The sequence below is a fragment of the Rutilus rutilus genome, assembly GCF_951802725.1.
Source record: "Rutilus rutilus genome assembly, chromosome: 24".
NCBI lineage: Eukaryota > Metazoa > Chordata > Actinopteri > Cypriniformes > Leuciscidae > Rutilus > Rutilus rutilus.
In genome coordinates this window covers 18,896,576-18,917,947 of record NC_140228.1, presented here as the reverse complement: position 1 = coordinate 18,917,947, position 21,372 = coordinate 18,896,576, and the positions used below count along the sequence as shown (strand labels likewise).

Sequence of the window (21,372 nt, the reverse complement as noted above, 5' to 3'; positions counted from 1 at the left end):
TTCTTATGATGTAACGAGTACATCAGGATTTATGGGAAGTGTTCCTGGTTCCGGCTGACCTAATCTATGCAGCCTAACATTGAATTATAGAAGTCTATAATGTGTTATGTGTATACTAAGTCAAAGATATGTGTTTTTAGTCTAGATTTAAACTGACAGAGTGTGTCTGCTTCACGGACAGGAAGACTGTTCCAAAGTTTTGGTGCTATATAGGAAAAGGATCTACCACTAGAAGTCGATTTTGATATTCTAGGTATTATCAACTGGCCGGAATTTTGAGATCGCAATAGACCTGAAGGACTATAATGCGTTAAGAGCTCGCTCAAGTACTGCGGAGCTAAACTATTTAGTGCTTTGTAAGTAATCAGCAATATTTTAAAATGTATACGATGTTTAGTAGGGAGCCAATGCAGTGTTGACAGAACCGGGCTAATATGGTCATACTTCCTGGTTCTGGTAAGAACTTGAGCTGCTGCGTTTTGGACCAGCTGTAGTTTGTTTATTAAGCGTGCAGGGCAACCACCCATAATACCATTACAATAATCTAGCCTTGGTGTCATGAACGCATGAACTAATTGTTACGCATTACACAAAAATAATTGATCACCAGATCACCATATTAAAGGATCATGTGACACTGAAGAATGGCACATTTATAATGTGTAATGACATTTATGATGTATAAAGTGTTCAAATAAATGCTGAACTTTATGTTCCTCAAAAAAATCCTGAAGAAAAAATGTATCATGGTTTACACAAAAATCTTAAGCACAACTGATTTCAACATTGATAATAATAAGAAATGTTTCTTGAGCATCAAATAAGCATATTAGATTTCTGAAGGATCATGTGACACTGAAGAAGTAATGATGCTGAAAATTCATCACATGAATTAAAATAGAAAACCGGTATTATAAAATTGTATTATATTTCACAATACCACAATTTTTTCATAATAGTTTTGAACGGTACTGTGTACTATAAAACTATGTACCCCCCCCCCCCCCCCCCCCCCCCCCCCCCTCTCTCTCTCTCCCTCCCTCATGTCTTCTTCAGGCTCTGAACAGGGGCATCGCTTCTGTAAAAGAGGACAAGGTTGAGATGTTGGCCAGCTATGGTCTGGCTTACTCGCTTATGAAGTTCTTCACTGGACCAATGAGTGACTTCAAAAATGTGGGACTCGTGTTTGTCAACAGTAAGAGGGAGAGAACCAAGGCGATCCTCTGCATGGCTGTGGCGGGGGTCATCGCCATCATCCTCCACATCCTCATTGGTGCGTCTCTTGTGGATACAATATCTCAAAGATCTAAGCAAAAGAACCACTATAACTATAAAGTTTCATGTTGGCGACAAATCAGCTGCTAATTTGCGTAGTTTACTAGATTTTCCTCAATTCAAAACCTGTTTTGAAAACACTCATATTTTCCCAGCTTACACAGATCTGGGCTACTACATCATAAATAAGCTCCACCATGTGGATGATTCAGTTGGAAACAAGACGAGGAAGGCCTTTCTGTACCTCGCAGTATTTCCAATATTAGATGCAATGGTAAGTGTGAAGCATATATTTTAACCTTAATAAGTAATTCCAGATACAGCATCATTTAAAGACATATTTCAGACTTCTGGTGAAGTACAGGAAATATCAAATCATGTATTTGTTTGGGATAATAGACTATTTATAGCTCTACTTCTTGCTGTATGCTTAAAGGTGCAGTAAGCAATTTCTGAGAAACGCTGTTGAACGTACAGATCGGACTGAGCACCAAAACACACTTGTAGCCAATCAGCAGTAGGGGGCGTATACACTCATGATGGGGGAGGAGAGAGAGTGAGAAGAGGGAGATTGAAGAAAGAGAGATGCCTTAGAGACATTACATAAGAGAAATGGTCAGAGGAATATCACTGGAAAAAGAAGGGCTATGATCAGGCAGGAGCTTTAGGACCTGCGTTAATATTAGACAGGTTTCCAGTGCTGGAGAGACCTAAGCGAGAAGGCCTGAAAACAGACGCAGAGGTTGCCTTGTTTCTGCTCCATCCATAAATGGGTAACATTGGTTTTGTTATGTTTCACATAACCAAGATAGGCTGTTGTTGCAATGTTAGCTGGGTGGTATGACTGTATATATCATTACCGCAGTAGAAAATGTCAACCAAAACAGATTTTTTTATTCTGTGTATACCGCAACATGTTAATAAGTGGGCGTGGTTAACTCATGTGCAGCATGCGCGAGACTGAGACACTGAGATATGTCAAAGAAACATGGAGAAAGCAGATCAAGAGGATCCACAAAGGAATTACGTTTTCTAAAGGGTTGTTGTTAACGTGATATTTACTGGAAAAAAGGCGCAGCAGTCAACTAGAGCAGCACAGCACCCATAGGCTACAGTTTAGAGGAGTGCACGTTCGCAATGGGGAAAGCATGAAGCTTACTTGACAACAACAGTTCATATATCAATATCGTAACGTATAGAAATAACCTAAATAATGTATAGTTATCTGCATCTTTCCATCTCTTATGTATAGTTACTTTTTAAACACGAAAATCGCATTCAGCGACACACAAGCGGTTGCCGTGGTAATGAACAACCTGCTTGTTAAAGCGAATGTATAATCCTGTATCTGAGGCAAAATTACGAAATATGCAGCATGAATTATATATTTCTACCTCCAAACAATTGGCCACTGAACCAGCAGATAAAATCTTCCTTTGATTCGATACGTGATTACAACTCAGTGTGTCAGTGTTGGCTATGTGTTAAATATGGCTATGGTAAAATAATGAAGCAGTTATACTACTTAGTCAACACTAACAGCTGCTGTTCAATTTTCATACTGCTAGTCTCTAGTCACTTCTGAACTTGATGAACTTGACACTTCTGAACTTCTCTTGATTAAAGCTCCAGGTGACGGGTTGCCGGATTTCACAAAAAGAGCAAAACAAGCCCCTTAAAAACACAGTATAAGCAGCAGACATGGCAAAAATGTACCTGGGAACACATTTAAACATAGCTAGTATTACTAATATCCTACAAAATTAAAAGGAAGTAACTAATTTATTATGAATGGAATAGTTCAATATAAAATATTCAGATATTATAAACTGATTGATGAAGTAAAGCAATAACATGAGATTGAAAAATTATTCAGCAACACTTTATTTAAAGTTGAATTGCACCTATGAGTTGTATTTAATATCAATCAGTTGGGGGCAGTTCATCTAAAAGTTGATGAGTGTGTTTTGTTTACTATATTTAGCTATCAAAATAGTTTACCAAAATTAGTTTACTGTATGCTAATTTTTTGTTCTTCCTTGTCATTCGTTTGTCATCTGTTATATTACATACGCATACATTGCTTGTTCATGCATTTTGGGGTGGAACAATGAAGGGAGGGATGTGTTTGGGTTGATTTCAACAGCGTTGGATTTCAACAGCATTTCTCAGAATTTCTTACTGCACCTTTAAAGGGTATTGTAAGGTATGTCAGGAATTAATTAGGAATGCTTGATCCCAGCAGGGGTGTCTATTAAAACACTGAGTCCAGTTCCATTTGTTCACTTTATTTACCCATTGAAGCAGGTAGAACAGAGCAATTGAGCATGGAATACAGGTCAGAGTGTGTTTTTTAGACAAAAACAGAAATACAAACTTCAATAAAGATAAATCTTGTTCAACAATTTTTTTTTCAAATTACACAAGGAAAAGATACACAATGTAAACAAAGAAACAATGGAAAAGACACTTACATTTCTCATGAACACACACTACAAAAATCAAGCAGCTCCAAAGTCTCTGTCTATTGTGAATCAATGTAGGTATTTATATATCAGGACCCATTAGCACACAGATGCAGTGATTCGTTAATTAGAGGGCATGTACAAATCAATAAACAGCTAAATAAAGAGAAATTAGGACTAGGCAAATGAAATTGGGGCTTTTTACTGAGGCAAACCAGGAAAAGGATTGTAAACAATGACAAAAAGAAAAGAAAATAATAATTGTATAATTTTATACATTACTTTAATACAGGGAAGTATTATATCATAGTATAGTAATTTTTAAATCAATTACTCACCCTCATGTCGATCCAAACCTATAAAGACTTTCGTTGATCTTCGAAACACAAATGAAGATATTTTAAATGAAAGTTGAGAGATTTCTGTTCATCCATTGACAGTCCACACAACTACCACTTTGTCACTTCAAAAAGTTCATAAAGAGATCGTAAAACTAATCCAGATGAATTGAGCGGTTTAGTTCAAGTTTCCTTTCGAAAGGGAACTCGCACTGCATCGATGACGCTATGGGGAACGCCTCCGCGTGAATCTGTGTCTGAAACACTTTTCTAATCACGGCAATCCTATTGGCGACAGCCTATGACATCACTACTAGTGCGACCCGGAAGTATATAAGGGGAGCCTGGAGCACATCAACAACTTTTTCATCTTCAGGGACTGTTTTGTCTGTAAACACTGTGGAACAAATCTGCGCTTCCTCACCCCAAGCGCTTCTTGCATCAGCCCTGAGGCTGGACCCATGATGAGTTATTCCTTCAATTTGGAACCCGTCTGTGGGTCTGGCTTCGGGTGTGGCAGTAAGTGCGCTCTTTCGAGATCCATTTGTGAATGTCGTTCAGGCCATCGCTCTATGGGCAGCATGTTGAGCTCTGTAGGTCTCCTCCCTTTACGAGAGTTTTTAGTAAGGTTGAGCAGTAGACCACTGTTCCCTGTTAGAAAGTATCATGGGGTGTTAGGTAGGGGTTTTATAGGATGGTGAAATTAGGGCCCTGAAGTTCCCATATATAGGTAGGCTATGCATACCCTTACCAGAGGCCTCCTCTTATGTTAGAGTCGGCAGACTTATGTAGTGGGTAGTGCCAATCTGTAGTAGTGAACAGGTTGGCTTTATTATATGGAAAATAGAAAAAGAGCATCAAACAGACATTCTGTTTGTGAGATGGCTTCCTCCCTATCAGGAGTTATTCTACTGAGGCCACCACTCTGTCAAGCTCCAGATAGGACTACAGAGTCTAGCATTTGGCCCTCGTTGGACCACCTTGTTAGCCACCTTATACTAGAGCAGCAGGTCTCCTCTCACTTTGAGATTCGTTTTGAGATTATAGCTCTGAACTTCAGTCATATAATATTTGTGTGTCTGGGCATTCGCATCGATATCTGGCTTAGGCTTAGTAACTAGAAAAATGGTGGCGGTCTGCTAAGCATTCTCGCCTTGAGCCTCTCAGTATCTGAGAGTAGGTTCCTAGAGCTAGAGCCCATCAGGAGATTTTATTCCTGTAAATCTAGAAAAAACAAAAGTTTTTCCTAGTACTGGCCTTCTCTTACTACAAGAGTCGTCTAGCCAAGGCCCGCCTTTTGCACTAGGTGTAAAAATGCTAGTGGTGTTACAGGGTAGATAGCAGCATTGGTAGCAGGCCATCTTCAAAAAAGCCTCCCATGCAGATATCTCATGGGCGTTGTCAGGCCTTTCTCTCTAGAAAGTAAGCAACAGTATGCTCAGGCCTCCGCCCTTTAGAGCTGAGTATAGTAGCTAGTTTATCCAGCTAGGCCTTAAAACTGAAAAAGGATTTTTTCCACTGAGCCTTTTGAATAAAAGAATTCAAGTCATAAGGTTGAATGTCGTTGGCTGTGTCGTTGGAAGTACTGTGGCCTCCATTTCCTTGGGTTTAGTAGAGAATGTAAAATCTGTCTTGTAAAAAATACAAGATAATAGGCCTCAATCCTGATATATTTCTCAGGGTCATACTAATAGTACCCTCCTTGTGAGGGTCATTATTTAGAGTACTTTGCTAACCATAGCTCGTATGATATCACCCTTCACCACCCAGGCTCAGGTAGAGACAGATTAGTTACTCCCTCCCATTTGGGATGGTTGAGTATGCTCCCTTAGAGCCGAAGCACTGACGCAATGAAGCCATGACATTCGAAGCTGTAGGCCTTACAGTAGGCCTCCTCGATAGTCTGGTAGTGTAAGACTGTACTCCTCTTGCTTTAAAGGGGCGATAGCACTTCTGCTGAGTACACTGCCTGTTGGCAATGTAAACCTTAGAGCTGGAGGCGCTCCCCTTATTAGGGTCCCTTTCAGAGTGCCCAGCCTCCACAGGGCCCTGAAGCACTGTGTAGATCCAGGATCGAGTAGAAAAAGCACTATTAGAAAGCGCTATGCTGAGTTCTACTCTCCAGGTCTCTATGATCCAGTCTGTGAGTGATTACTGCCACTATCTGCAGTCCTCCCTATCGGATACCTCCACAAGTGAGGCAAGTAAAGTTATGACTCGTTTCCACTGAGCGATACGGTACGGTACAGTACAGTACGGTTCGGGTCGGTAAACCATGAATCGGCTAGCGTTTCCACTGCCAACAGTACCCTTACTTGATAGGCGTGGTGTAGCCTATGTCGGAAAGAAGCGATCGACATAATTTTCGTGCGAAGAAGAAAGCGACATAAACAGCAATGGATGACATACAGCCGATCTTGTTCTTGCTTCTCGGCATGTTTGTCACAAGAAGCCAAGCGCCGACATTAAGCATTTCTCAATACCAAGTACGCAAAGTTCGGACTTGCCAAGTCCGACTCAGGAGAGTGACTCATGAGGACGCGAGTCCGGTAATTCTGCAAATGGAATTATATTCACTGCATGTAACATTAGCCTATTTATAACAAAACGAAATATAAAACACAACCCTGCCTCTTTTCGTTTAAATATAATATAAAAATATGAAACATTTGAATATGGTCAAGGCAATATGTGCATTTGTACTAAACAACAGATGTTGCAGTAAACAACATTACAGTGATCACTTCATTGTAATAAAATTAAAAATGACAAAACAAAATCAGTTTTATCAATATTAGCCATTATAAATGTATAAGTAAAAGGTACAAGAAGCTATACAATAAGAAATAAAGCAAACAATTCAGTCAAACATACAAAGTCAGCGCTCTAGTCTAACCTTACAACGTTAAAGTTAAATAGCTTAAATATATAAAGTTATGAAACTTCTCTTAGCCCTCAGCCAAAACGATTGGCAAGGGAACAAATTATTGGGGCTGGATGTTTTGGATGTTTTGCCCTGGGAGGCTGGATGTTTTGCCCCATGCAGGGCTCTAGGCAGTATGCTAGCTGGAGCCGTTTACCTCCAGTCTTTGTGCTAAGCTAGGCTAGCGGTGGGTGCGTCAGACAGAGTTACAGCACGCACGGAGATGAAAAAGGTATGTATGGACTTATCTAACTCTGGGGGATATGGTGAATAAACTAAAGTCCCAAAAAGTCGGCGTGTTCCTTTAAGTGTGCTGCATAACACACGAGAATGAACCTCATTGGTTCTTGCGGAAGCTTAAAGGAACCGTATGTAAGAAATGTATTTCTATTCATCATAAAATGGCCCTGATATGTCACTAGACATTAAGAAATCATGTTCATTTCAAATACTTATATCACTGACAACAGTAGTCCGGCCAAGATATTGTCATTTAAAAGTGAAGTTGCAGCCCTCAACTGATGTTGATGTTGTCATGTTGTGTTTTGGCCTGATGCCCCACCCTCCACCTATCTACCAATCACAAAGTCAGTAGTGTTTCGGCATCCGGGTTGCCAGCTCTGCTCCAGTTACCACAGCTGCAGCTACAAACATGTCGGATAAAAAATGTCTAACGTTACGAAACCTAAAAGACCTTGTTATAAATCTGAAATATGCAAAACATCTCTCATGAAGCATAAACATAATTAACAGAAAAAAAACGTACTGTGTAGGACTCGTCACTTGCCATTGGAAGCTCCTTGTAGCAGCCTACGTTCCTGCTGGATCCTGCAGCCTAACTGGCAACCTCAAGTCAGGGGGGAGGGGGAGGGGATACACCGCTCTACAGTAATTTGAAAGTGATTGCAGTACCAGTTTTGGCCACAATCTTACATACGGTTCCTTTAAGCATGTTGTGTAACACGCATATGAAACTCATTGGTTCTTGCGGAAGCTCAAGCATGCTGCGTAACACGAGGATGAACCTCATTGGTTCTCAAACATCAAGCAAGCATGCATGAGCTTCCGTTTATCATAACTGATTTGTGCGTTGATGAATGTTTAAATGTGAATAAAAGACTAAATTCAATCAGTTTATCATTTCCAGATCCAGTCTCTTCATAAAACTTGGACTCGATTCATATGGAATAGTTTTACGATCTTTTTGTGAACTTTTTGAAGCATCAAAGTGGTAGTTGTGTATACAGTCAATGGAGGGACAGAAATATCTCAGATTTCATTTAAAATATCTTCACTTCGTTTCGAAGATGAACAAAAGTCAAAGAAAGTTACGGGTTTGGAACTACATGAGGCAGAATGATGTAATGATGGTAAAATGATGACAGAATTTTTTACTTTTGGTGAACTAACCCTTTAATGCTTTTAATTGAATATACATGTTACATATTCTTTTAATTTGTTCTGTTTTGATTTTGCTGCAAAGGCGTGGATTCATGCTGGCATCCTCCTGAAGCATAAGTACAGTCTGCTAGTAGGATCTGCCTCCATATCTGATGTTGTTACGCAGGTAACAAAACCACCCTGTTCCACAAATGAAAAAAAGTTTTGTAGTGACCTTTGAAATGTCATATTTAGGCCTGATATTCAAAAGTTAGACACTTGTTAACTCTTCTACTAGCTAAGGGGCAGAGAAAAGCAGGGAGCAGGAGATAAAGTTATGGTAAAAACGCAGTTTATTAAAAAAAAATAATGTTGGCTTCTGACTAGCAACAAACAAAGTGTTATTATTACAAGCAAAGGAAAATTACTACTTCACAACATTGTCTTTGTCTGACTTTAAATAGAGACATTATTTCCAAAATAATGTAAAATGACATATGTATATACAATCATGTTAAAAAGTTTCGGGTCGGTAAGACATTTTGCTCACAGTAATACTTTGAGATATTATTACAATATAAATAATCGTTTTCTATTTTAACATTTTTTAAAATGTAATTTATTCCTGTGATAGCAAAGCTGAAATTTCGGCATCATTACCCCAGTCTTCAGTGTCTTCAGTATTATCAGTGCTGTGGTGCTTTATATTTTTTGTAGAAACCTTGATATGTTTTTTCTTCATGATTCTTTAATGAATAGAAAGTTCAAAAGAACAGCATTCATTTGAAATAAAAAAAAAACATTATACATTATAAATATATAAAGAATTATAAACATCTTTACTGTCACTTTTGGTCAATTTAGTGCATGCTTTGCTGAATAAAAATATTATTTTCTATCAACAACAAAAAAAAGCTTTTGAATGGTAGTGTGTATAAGTAAAAAATTATATTTAACATATATTTTTTTAAAGTTGTCATAAAAAAACATTCATACATCATAAAGTAAAATAAGTACAACACAAGAATGCATAAACATTTTAATGTGTATAGCATGATTAAAAATATTATAATAATTTATTATCATATTTTTAATCATGCTATATTATAATAATTTATTATAATATTTTTAATAATGCTATACTGCATTAAAATGTTTATGCATTTTTGTGTTGTACTTGTATTGTGCACTTGTTGTACTTGTAATCATAATAATAATCTTATAAAAATATCAGTTTAAAATATTATTAATATAATATGATTTGATAAGCAAATATTGAATATTTTAACATTTCATCTATTTTTTGTCACATCATGTATATGCAAATCTTGTCATTTGTTTTTATTTAAGACAGATGTTCTAGTTGCTGAAGAGCTATTTTGAGATCTTGCATTGCAGATTTGCATAAGCAAGCTAGCTACAACCTTATACCCTTTTTAAATATTGAATGTATAAATAATTTTGCAGGTTTGTCATGTTTAAACGTACTTAAACTTACCTAATATTTAATTGATTCTTACTTTCCTATTCGCCTGCAGATAATATTTGTGGCGATCCTTCTCCAGAGTAACCTGGAATGTTTAGAGCCTCTTCTTATTCCCATTCTCTCTCTGTACATGGGAGCTCTGGTGCGATTCACTATCGTAGGACTGGGCTACTACTGTAACGTCCACGACAACATCCCTGAATCAAACAGTCTCGATCAGGGGGTATGTTTATCAAAGCAAATTTTTGGCAGAAAAATTGCTTCCTATATTTAGTACTATACTTATGGTCACTTTCAGGGCGATGTCACAATAAGGAAGATGCTTAGTTTCTGGTGGCCGCTTGCCCTTATTTTAGCCACTCAGCGCATCAGCCGACCCATCGTCAATCTGTTTGTCTCTCGGGACCTCAAGGGCAGTGCTGCTTCAACTGAAGTGAGTACTGATGGGCGCTACTTTGTACTGCAGCTAACAATAAAACACAGCAATCTGTAACTGAATTGTGTGCGTTTGCTAGGCGGTAGCAGTCCTCACAGCTACATATCCGGTGGGTCACGTGCCCTACGGCTGGTTAACAGAACTACGTGCCGTCTACCCTGCTTTTGATAAGGTAAGTGGTGGTTTTCACTATCAATTGCACAGCAATGCCCTCACAAGCACCCTGAATATCACAGCAAGTTTTTCACTGGCAAAAAAATATATAATTGTCTTTTGTTGTTTGGTATGAGTTTTTATATGAGACCTTTGGAACTTTTGTTTGTTTGGTTTGTCCTGAGGCTTTGAAAAGTTTTCAAGTCAACACCCGATGAATAGAGTTCACCAGAAAATGCCTCATCCTGAAGACCTGTAATTACATACCATTGAAAGACCTGCACAGTCAGATGTGGTGTCTAAGTCAACTTATTTGGGTTTTCGTGTTGTGTTCTCTCATTAGGGTTGTTGTGTTGGTGAGTTTGAATGGGTTTAGGTTGGGGAGAACTTGTTTTGTAACTTTTAAATGCTGGTTTTGCCATCACTAGCTCTCAATGTTCTTCTGATAGGCGAGAAAGACATAAACTTTTTTTTATTTTTTTATGGTTGATGCACATTGTTGTGTTTTGGGTGTGAAAACACTTTTTGCTTTTAGATGGTTTGATAGATGATGTCAAATTAGAATGTTTTCAAGCATGGATTGAAAATATTACATTGCTTTGTCGTTCTTTGTTAAATCTTTCCAAAACTAATTTTTCCATGCATAGTGGTTTAGCTTTATAATTTAACCTCTATCATTTTGAGGATAATAAACATTTATCTGTACTCCTTTTTTCTTTTTTTTCTTTTTTTTACAGAATAACCCTACCAATAAGTTTGCCAATGGTCTGACAGTCAACACATCACACATCAAGAGGTTCACTCTCTGCTGTTTTATTCTCTCCTTAATGGTAAGATCTCTTTATCAAACATCTCAATGTGTGGGTGGGGTCACTATTTTTTTTTAAAGAAACTAATACTTTTATTCAGCAAGTATGCATTAAATTGATCCTAAGTGTGGTCAGAATTAATGGCACCCCTGGTAAATATGATCAAAATGGCTGAAAAACAAAAATCCTAAAATGTTTATCCTTTTGATCTTCTCATTCAAAAAATTCGCAAAAATCTCACCTTTCATTGAAGTAAAAGAATTGAAAGTGGGGGGTAAATCACACTCTGAAATAAATGCTTTTCTCCAAAACACACTGGCCATAATTATTGGCTCCCTGTTATTAAATACTTTTTGCAACCTCCTTTTGCCAAGATAACAGCTCTGAGTTTTCTTCTATAATGCCTGATGAGTTTGGAGAATAACTGACAAGAGATCAGAGACCATTCCTCCATACAGAATCTCTCCAGATCCTTCAGATTCCCAGATCAGCCCACTCATATAGGGTTCAGTTTAGGGGACTGGGACGGTCATGGCAGAAGCTTCATTTTGTGCTCAGTTACCCTTTTTTTTTTTTAAACTCTTTATTTATACAATTTTCAAAATAAAAACAAAAAAAACAAACGTGGCAAACCAATACAAAACAGAACAGCAGGGTGATATGTTACAAAGATTCCCTTTCACACTTGGGACTTATAGATTGTCCATTTCTTCCATCTCAGCTCAAATTTAGCTGATTTCAGCCTTATAAAGTGAGTGATTTTTTTCCATTGTGTAGAGTTCTTCCATTATCTCTTTCCATTGTGACAATGTTAAAGTGAGACTTTTCAACCAGTTCCTTGTAATAGTTTTTTTGCTGGCCATCAACATAACTTTGTAGAGATACATATCCTCAGTTCGTATAACTGAATTGGAAAGTAAACCAAGGTACATAGATTGAAAGTCTGTGGGAAACGCGTAGCCCAAGACAACCCTTATTACAGTCGCAATGATTTCCCAGAAGGGTCTGACTTTGGGACAAGTCCAAAATACATGAGAATGACTGGCATTCATACTGCCACAGAGTCTCCAGCAATGCTGGGGGGTCTTGAGTTGCTTACTTTTGATACGAGGTGTAAGGAAAAATCTAATAATGTTCTTCCAACCAAATTCCCTCCATTGTCTTGAACTGGTGGAAGTGTGTTGAAATAGACAAATAGAATGCCAATCATCCTCTGACACCTTGATTTGTAGTTCAGATTCCCACTTTTGTTTTATATACAGTGAATCAGTACCATTACAGTTTTGCAGACATTTATACAGTCTACATACAATTTTTGAGGGTAATTTCTGGTATGCTCCCGACACCAATTCTACCAGTTCACAGCCCTCCTGTGAGAGGTAAGGCCTTATCTCTATATCATAAAAGTGCCGTAACTGGAGTTCCCTTTCGTGGTCACTCCGAGTTACGTCGGATGACGACGATTGGGGTTTCGCTTAGAAGCCTATCACCTTCGAGTATATAAAACGAGCCAATGGCAATGAAATGCCATGGGTCTGCGGAATTTGCATAGCGTAACTCCGCCCGCCGCAGGGGGTATATAAGGAAGTACGCTGCACAATGCAGACATGCTTTCGCTTCGGAGCCGAGAACTTCTCCACTCCTGCAAGCCAAAGATTCTGAGTTAGTCTTCTCTTACCTTCGAGACGAGCGAGCTCTCCGGTGTTGGTGTGACGGCGATTTCAGCGAGTGCACACTTCCCTGCTGATCTTGTCAGTGATCTGACAGCTAGTGTGATTTCTCCCTGTTCGCTTCAACATCCGCGGAGTTTTCCTCTCACAAAAAGAGCATTGCATGTGGCACGTCTTTTTAAAGATGTCTCGCCCGTGCACTTCTGGTTGTGGTCGCGATGTATTTTCTCCTGATGGGCACAATCTCTGCTTAGCGTGTTTGGGCGTTGATCACGCTGAAGCAGCGTTTGTGGATGATTCATGTTCTCATTGCGGGAACATGACCATCTCCATGCTGCGGTCGAGACTCAATGAGCTCATCAGAGCGAGAGTCCCCTCATCCACACCCCGATCTACGGTCTCCCCGAGAGGCTGTACTTCGGCTGGTGGCCAGGGTGACCTGAGGGTATCTGTGTGGGACAAACCGCCGATACGTCCACGGTCCACACACCCCTCTTCAGCATTGGTACCCGCGAGCGTGCAAATCGAAACCGCCGGTCCCTCTACGGAGGCCCCGCGCGTTTCGTTTGGCGTTCCACAGGAGGATGCAATGTCGATCACTGCATCACAAGGTGGGCATGAGTCCTCGGGAAGTGAGGATTCGGCTGTGTTGCCGCCCTCGGGCGTGCCAGCATTGCCCGAGTCTGATCCCGAGCTGACTGCCATGCTTTCCCGGGCAGCCGCGGCCATTGGGCTCGAGTGGTCCCCGCCGCCCGATCCAGTGCGCTCGCGGCTGGATGATTGGTTTTTGGGAGCGGCCGCTGACATTCGTCGCCGCCCAACCCCAATACCATTCTTCCCGGAAGTGCATGAGGAAGTCACGCGGTCCTGGAAGGCTCCCATGTCTTCCCGCGATCGTTCGTCGGCTTTCTCCGCCTTTCCTCCCCTCGATAGAGCTGATGCTTGTGGGTACACTGGGATTCCCACGGTTGAACGTTCTGTCGCGATGCAGCTGTGTCCGGCAGGCGCTTCATCACGTGGTGATCCTAAGCACCCGTCCAAAGCCTGTGGATTCTCGTCCACTCTCGTGGCGAAGTCTTACAGTGCGGCGGGACAGGCAGCTGCCTCTTTGCATGCCATGGCCATTCTGCAGGTCTACCAGGCCCAGATGCTTCGTGACATGCACGAGGGCAGGACAGACCCAGGGCTCGTTGATGAGCTGCGCGCCGCCACCGACCTCGCTCTCCGAGCGACGAAGGTGACCGCGCGCTCCCTGGGTTTGGTGATGTCCACAGCTGTGGTCCAGGAGAGACATCTCTGGCTGAACCTGGCTGATATGTGTGAGCCCGAGCGGACTCGTCTGCTGGATGCTCCCATATCCCAGGCCGGCCTTTTCGGCGGTGCGGTCGAGGATTTTGCCCAACAGTTCTCGACCGCCCAGAAGCAGACTGAGGCTGTCAAGCACATTCTGCCCCGACGCTCTGCTGCTCAGCCGTCGGCACAGAATCCTCAGCCTGCTCGCCGCCGAGGGCGCCCTCCCGCGGCCGCCCCTCCCGCACGGCCCCAGCAGCAACCTTCACCCGGGCCGCGTTGTGGAGGGAGCCGCAGGCAGGCGCCACAGCCCTCTCCAGCCCCGCCGCCCGCTAAACGCCAGGCCGAGCGGCGCTCCTGAGACGGGCTGCTCAGGGTTGGCTTCAATTCTGTCCCAGGAGCTGGTAGCAGGGCCACTCCTTCCCCCGGTGGAGGGCCGGGGGAGAATCTTTTGTTCTCCACTCCCCGCTGCTCGTCTAACGACGAGCAGTACTTTGATGTGGTTGAAGACAGAATTGAATTCCCCAATCCTGAGCCGACAGAGTCCGAGGGCCGCAGTGCGCGCCACCCTCGGGTCCCGCCACTGCCGCCCTCCTCTGTCCCAGAGGTGTGGGATGACAGCACGCGCCGCCCACGGGCCACGCTCCTCTCATCCCCCTCTGTCGCCAGACCCCTGCCAGAGCACGCCCCCGTGGGACGCGCGCCCTCCCCTGGCCTCCTCTGGCAGGACGCGGTTAATGACCGTGCCCCCGCACAGGGCCGCTATGCCACCCTCGCCGGTGCCGGTCATTCCGCCTCGCTGCCCCACCGACGGTACGTCTGTGGTTCGTATGACCCCGCTGGTGCACTTTCTGGAGGCCTGGCTAGAGCTTCCCAGACTGTCCCGCTGGGTCGCGAGAACCATCAGGCTCGGCTACGCGATTCAGTTCGCGAGATCTCCTCCCCGCTTCAGGGGAGTCCGCTTTACTATGGTCGGTGGCAATGCCCCTGTCATGAGAGCGGAGGTCGCCACCCTGCTGGCGAAGGGTGCGATCGAGATTGTCCCTCCAGTCGAAATGAAGTCCGGCTTCTACAGCCCTTACTTCATTGTACCCAAGAAGTCCGGTGGGTTACGGTCAATCCTCGACCTGCGCGTCTTGAACCGCTCCCTTCACAGGCTGCCATTCAAGATGCTCACGGCCAAACACATCCTCCAGTGTGTGCGGCCGCAGGATTGGTTTGCAGCGATCGACCTGAAGGACGCCTACTTCCATGTCTCCATTTTACCTCGACACAGACCGTTTCTACGGTTTGCTTTCGAGGGGCAGGCATACCAGTACGCGGTTCTCCCTTTCGGGCTAGCCCTGTCCCCTCGCGTCTTTACGAAGGTCGTCGAGGCAGCCCTTGTTCCCGGGAACACGGGGTTCGCATCCTGAACTATCTCGACGACTGGCTGATCCTAGCTCACTCTCGAGACCAGGTTTGCGAACACAGGGACCTAGTGCTCCGGCACCTAGTCCGTCTGGGCCTTCGGGTCAACTGGGAGAAGAGCAAACTCTGCCCCGTGCAGAGGATCTCTTTTCTCGGTATGGAGATCGACTCGCTCGCCATGTGCGCGCAGCTTACGAGCGAGCGCGCGCAGTCACTGCTGACTTGTCTTCGTCAGTTCGAGGGCAAGAGTGCGGTTCCACTGAAACTTTTTCAGAGGCTCCTGGGGCATATGGCATCCGCAGCCGCAGTAACGCCGCTGGGATTGCTTCATATGAGACCGCTTCAGCTTTGGCTTCGCGATCGAGTCCCGAGGTGGGCATGGCAACACGGCACGCTCCAAGTCCCAGTGACTCCAGCCTGCCGTCAGACCTTCACCCCGTGGGCGAACCTCAGTTTTCTACGGGCCGGAGTGCCCTTAGAACGAGTTTCCCGGCATGTTGTTGTATCAACAGATGCCTCCAACACGGGCTGGGGCGCCATGTGCAATGGTCATGCTGCCGCGGGCTCCTGGACAGGACCCCAGCGCCTTTGGCATGTCAATTGCCTCGAGTTGCTGGCTGTACGTCTCGCCCTGCACCGCTTCCATGCGCTGCTCAGGGGTCAGCACGTACTAGTCCGATCAGACAATACCGCAACAGTAGCGTACATCAACCATCAAGGTGGTCTACGCTCCCGCCGTATGTCGCAACTCGCTCGCCACCTCCTCATATGGAGTCAGAAGCATCTGAGGTCGCTTCGAGCCATTTATATCCCGGGACACCTGAACCAGGTGGCCGACGAGCTGTCTCGAGTTCGGCCTCTCGCTGGAGAATGGCGACTCCATCCCCGGACGGTTCAGCTGATTTGGGATCAGTTCGGCGACGCACAGGTAGACCTGTTTGCCTCCCACGACTCGTCCCATTGCGACCTGTTTTATTCCCTGACCGAGGGCACGCTCGGCACGGATGCACTGGCGCACAGCTGGCCGCGGGGCCTACGCAAGTATGCGTTTCCCCCAGTGAGCCTTCTTGCGCAGACCTTGCGCAAGATCAGGGAGGACGAGGAGCAGGTCATTTTGGTTGCCCCGTATTGGCCCAACCGGACCTGGTTCTCCGAACTAGTACTCCTCGCGACAGCACCTCCCTGGCCAATTCCTCTGAGGAAGGACCTCCTTTCTCAGGGACGGGGCACCTTATGGCACCCTCGTCCCGATCTTTGGAACCTCCACGTGTGGCTCCTGGACGGGACGAGGCAGGTTTGAGTACCCTACCACCTGCGGTGGTGGCTACCATCACTTCCGCTAGAGCATCGTCCACGAGACATGCCTATGCGTTGAAGTGGAACCTCTTCGTCAACTGGTGTTCTTCTAAACATCAAGAACCCACGAAATGCCCGATCAGTGTCGTGCTTTCCTTCCTGCAAGAAGGGTTGGAGCGAAGGCTGTCTCCCTCCACCCTGAAAGTGTATGTTGCCGCCATTGCCGCACATCACGAAGCAGTTGAAGGTAAGTCTCTGGGAAGGCACGACCTGATCGTCAGGTTCCTGAGGGGAGCGAGGAGACTAAATCCTCCTCGTCCTCCCCTCGTTCCCTCTTGGGACCTCTCAGTGGTTCTAACTGCCCTGCAGAGTGCTCCCTTTGAGCCTTTGCAATCAGTGGAGCTTAAGTTCCTGTCAATGAAGACAGTGCTCCTGGTTGCATTGGCCTCCATCAAGAGGGTAGGGGACCTGCAGGCATTTTCGGTTGACGAAGCGTGCCTGGAATTCGGGCCGGCTGACTCTCACGTGATCCTGAGACCCCGGCTTGGATATGTGCCCAAGGTTCCTACCACACCCTTTCGAGACCAGGTAGTGAACCTGCAAGCGCTGCCTTTGGAGGAGGCAGACCCAGCCTTGGCACTGCTCTGTCCAGTACGCGCCCTCCGTGCTTACGTAGACAGAACGCGGTGTTTCAGGACCTCAGACCAGCTCTTTGTCTGTCATGGTGGGAAGCTGAAGGGAAAGGCTCTCCCAAAGCAAAGGTTATCTCACTGGATAGTGGATACCATTGCTTTGGCATACCAGCAGCAAGGTCGTCCGTGCCCCCTTGGTGTGAAAGCCCACTCCACACGTAGTGTCGCTTCCTCTTGGGCTCTAGCGCATGGCGCCTCGCTAACAGACATTTGTAGAGCTGCAGGCTGGGCGACACCCAACACATTCGCGAGATTCTATAATCTCCGCGTAGAGCCAGTTTTTTCTCATGTACTCGCTTCAACCAGCCGGTGCTAGATTCTGCTCAGGTGTCTTCGCTTGCTCGCCATTCCTCTCCACGGACGGGATACGTGCGATTTTCTTCTCAGGTGAGTCTGATAAGCTCTGAGTTTCCTCCAGCACTGGTGACGTCAACGCCTGAGTTATGCCAATCTGCCATAACGCAGCTTTTGTGCTTGACTAGGTGCCTCCATGTGCATGGTCCCCCCTCTGGGCGACCCCCACATGTGTATTCCACTGTAAGTCTCCTTGTGAGCGTGTGTCTTTCCCTTGGCAAGCCACCTTGCCACCCCTGGGGTTTAAAATTCCACCTGCGGCTGGACACCCCAGTGATTCTCCATATGCATCCCTCTGGGTCATATGTGTATTCTAAGTCCCCCCCATCAATGGCTGGGCATGATTGCATATTTCTCTCTGGAGATATGCTTCCCAGTGTACCTTGGTATCCCTGTGTTAAGTAGGACTCCTTCGTTCGTGCTAGTCTCACAACAGGGAGCTCAGACTTACGCAGGGCACTGGAAGACAGCCGAGGTGGCGTGATTAGACTGGAACCCCAATCGTCGTCATCCGACGTAACTCGGAGTGACCACGAAAGGGAACGTCTCGGTTACGGATGTAACCCTCGTTCCCTGAGTGGGAACGGAGACGTTACGTCTTCCTGCCACTTCCGCTGTACCGCTGAAAAACGCCTGGGGCCAGTCTCGGCTCCTCAGCGAAGGCATGTCTGCATTGTGCAGCGTACTTCCTTATATACCCCCTGCGGCGGGCGGAGTTACGCTATGCAAATTCCGCAGACCCATGGCATTTCATTGCCATTGGCTCGTTTTATATACTCGAAGGTGATAGGCTTCTAAGCGAAACCCCAATCGTCGTCATCCGACGTAACGTCTCCGTTCCCACTCAGGGAACGAGGGTTACATCCGTAACCGAGACGTTACCTAAACAGGTCGGAGTTGTTCAGGCCAAATTCCCTCTTTACTTCTCAGTTACCCATTTTTAAGTTGATTTTGATGTTTGTTTTGGATCGTTGTCCTGATGGAAGATCCAACCACGACCCATTATAAGATTTATAGCAGAAGCGGTCAGGTTTTGATTTTTTTTATCTGTTGGTATTTGCTAGAATCCAGATACCATGTATCTGAACAAGATGTCCAGGACCTCCAGCAAAAAAATAGGCCCACAACATATAAGATCCAGCAGTATATTTAACCGTAGGCATGGGGTACTTTTTATCCCTGTTTGCACCAAACAAAAAGCCCTTTTTTTGTTTCATCTGACCCCAAGGGACTCAATCCGGTCCCTTTTGAAGTTCCAGTCGTGTCTGACAACTAAATATGCTGGAGTTTGTTTTTGGAGGAGGATTTTTCTGTACTGTAGGGATTGTTTGATATATTTTTTTAGGCTTTCTGACCCCAAGACTCAACTAATCTCTGCAATTCTCCATCTGTGATCACTCAAACTCTCCTCCTCACCGTGCATTAAGACAACATAGACACACGTCCTCTCCCAATCCATATTGAAATTAAATTAAAGTATGGTGCACAAACAGTAGCTCAGGTAGCTTGTCAAAAACACATGAGTTTGCCGAACAACAGTAGGTAATTTGTGCTGGAATTTTTACAAAGGTTGTGTGAGAAAAACAGACTTGGCAGATTCGGACGGGGTTTGTACGTCTCTAACGACCCCCTGGAAAACTAGCCATGTCCGAACAGGACTTAAGAATGGTAGTTTTTTTGTTATTTTTTATTATTACCTCAAGATCAAGAAAATGCTATTTAGCTTTAGTTGGAATATAGCATGTCACACCCCAGGACACGCTATTTTATGTTTAATATTTACAACTACCCATTTACATTTAATAATTTGGTGTTTGCATGTATAATTATACAAGAAATAGAAAAATGTAAAAAAGTAGATAAAGCATGCAGTATCACAGCACAGGTAAATATTTGAGTCTGATACTGTTTTGCTACTCCGGTTTTAAGGTTGCTCTTAGCTTTGCTGCTTTTATTTGTGTTTTATGTGTTGTTATGGCAGGTATTATTTTAAGATTATTGGGTGAACTAGCTCTTTAACTATGTCACCAACAGTAAAAAAAAAAACCCTCAAAAAAACACTTGTGCATTTTTCACATGCCATAAAACCAGTAAACACTAATTTCAGTTCCCACCTAGGTCGTAAACCCCTTTTCATCTGTTTACTTGTTTTGCTTTTACCTCAGGGCCTGAAGACAAAAAAACAACTAGCTGAAATGAGTCACAATTTATATAATGCAAGTCCAACAGCGCTGTTGGAAAGCAGATGTTACGCACATGGAGAAGGTTTTACTTTATAATAAAAATAAAAATAAGTTTTTTTTATTATTATTATTATTTTACAGTATGCAGTCAGGATAAATAATGTACCCTTTTTGTGAAAAAGCAAAAGACAGAACAAACTATAGAGCTTGGATGGACATGTCACAGTTTTGGGCGTTTGTTTTTGTTTTCCCGTGACATGACTTGTCGGTGTGTGTTGTAATTATGGATTAGAGGATTAAATCAAATTGAAATTAAAAGCACAAATTAACACCTTTCAATGTACACCCTCTTTTCTGAATGGAAATGCAACACCTATGCCAGTCGAGACGTCTCAAAACAGCCTGAAGATCTCTGGCAGCTTTCCTAGAGGATTTTTAAATTGGCATTCACATTTCCTAAACAATAGCTACAGAAATGCTCCTTGATGTTAATGTTGCAAACTCATAAACTTGACTTTATAGTCTTTATAGCCATGCATTGATCTGCTGGTCTGTTTACTGCATTGTTTTTGACAGTGCAAAATCGTTACGCTTGGTTTGGTTTTCAGAGTGTGAAAGGAAAAACTAAAATTACTACGGGGGTTTGTGGCTAGAACTGTGGTGAGGCGTGAGCAGTGAAGGTCAAAGCCAAGTGAAGATTATATGACTCAAGCCCATCGGAGTATCTTTCGTTGTAAACAGGCACGCCAGGCCTTTGTCTGACTCGATTGTGCCAGAAGAGAGGAATGCCCGTAGGCAGGGCGTTGAGCAGGCCTGGCGTGAGACAATTGTATAATCTGGTCTTGCTGGAATGAGAAGAGTCTCATAACAAAGACACAGTCAAAACTAACTGGCACATCCAAGATTATGGGTGATGAAGGAGTGACACAAAAACGTATCCTAGACAAAATGCATATCATGGGGCACATTTTTATTTCATTGACACACAATAAGGTTCAATTCGTTAACATTAGATACACACTACCGTTCAAAGATTTGGGTCATAAAAAAAAAAAAAAAAAAAAAAAAACCTTTTATTTAGTAAGGACACATTAAATTGATCAAACGTGACAGTAAAGAAATGTATAATGTTAAATAAGATTTCTGGTCACACTTTAGTTTAGGATCCAGTTTTCACTATTAACTACCTATTAATTATGACTTTTGCCTCAC

At 43.8% G+C, this 21,372-nt stretch overlaps 1 protein-coding gene across 2 annotated transcripts in view; it reads left to right on the top strand.

The window, feature by feature from the left end:
* The window catches only part of ankha (ANKH inorganic pyrophosphate transport regulator a), a 32,073-nt gene that overhangs the window by 4,156 nt on the left and 6,545 nt on the right, over positions 1-21,372 (top strand). For both annotated transcript variants that reach the window (XM_084399034.1, XM_084399035.1), the window contains exons 2-8: positions 1,057-1,273; positions 1,431-1,549; positions 8,485-8,568; positions 9,920-10,090; positions 10,166-10,300; positions 10,383-10,475; positions 11,194-11,286. In XM_084399034.1, the coding sequence (XP_084255160.1) occupies positions 1,057-1,273; positions 1,431-1,549; positions 8,485-8,568; positions 9,920-10,090; positions 10,166-10,300; positions 10,383-10,475; positions 11,194-11,286 (912 nt within the window). The remainder of the gene's footprint in view (positions 1-1,056; positions 1,274-1,430; positions 1,550-8,484; positions 8,569-9,919; positions 10,091-10,165; positions 10,301-10,382; positions 10,476-11,193; positions 11,287-21,372) is intronic.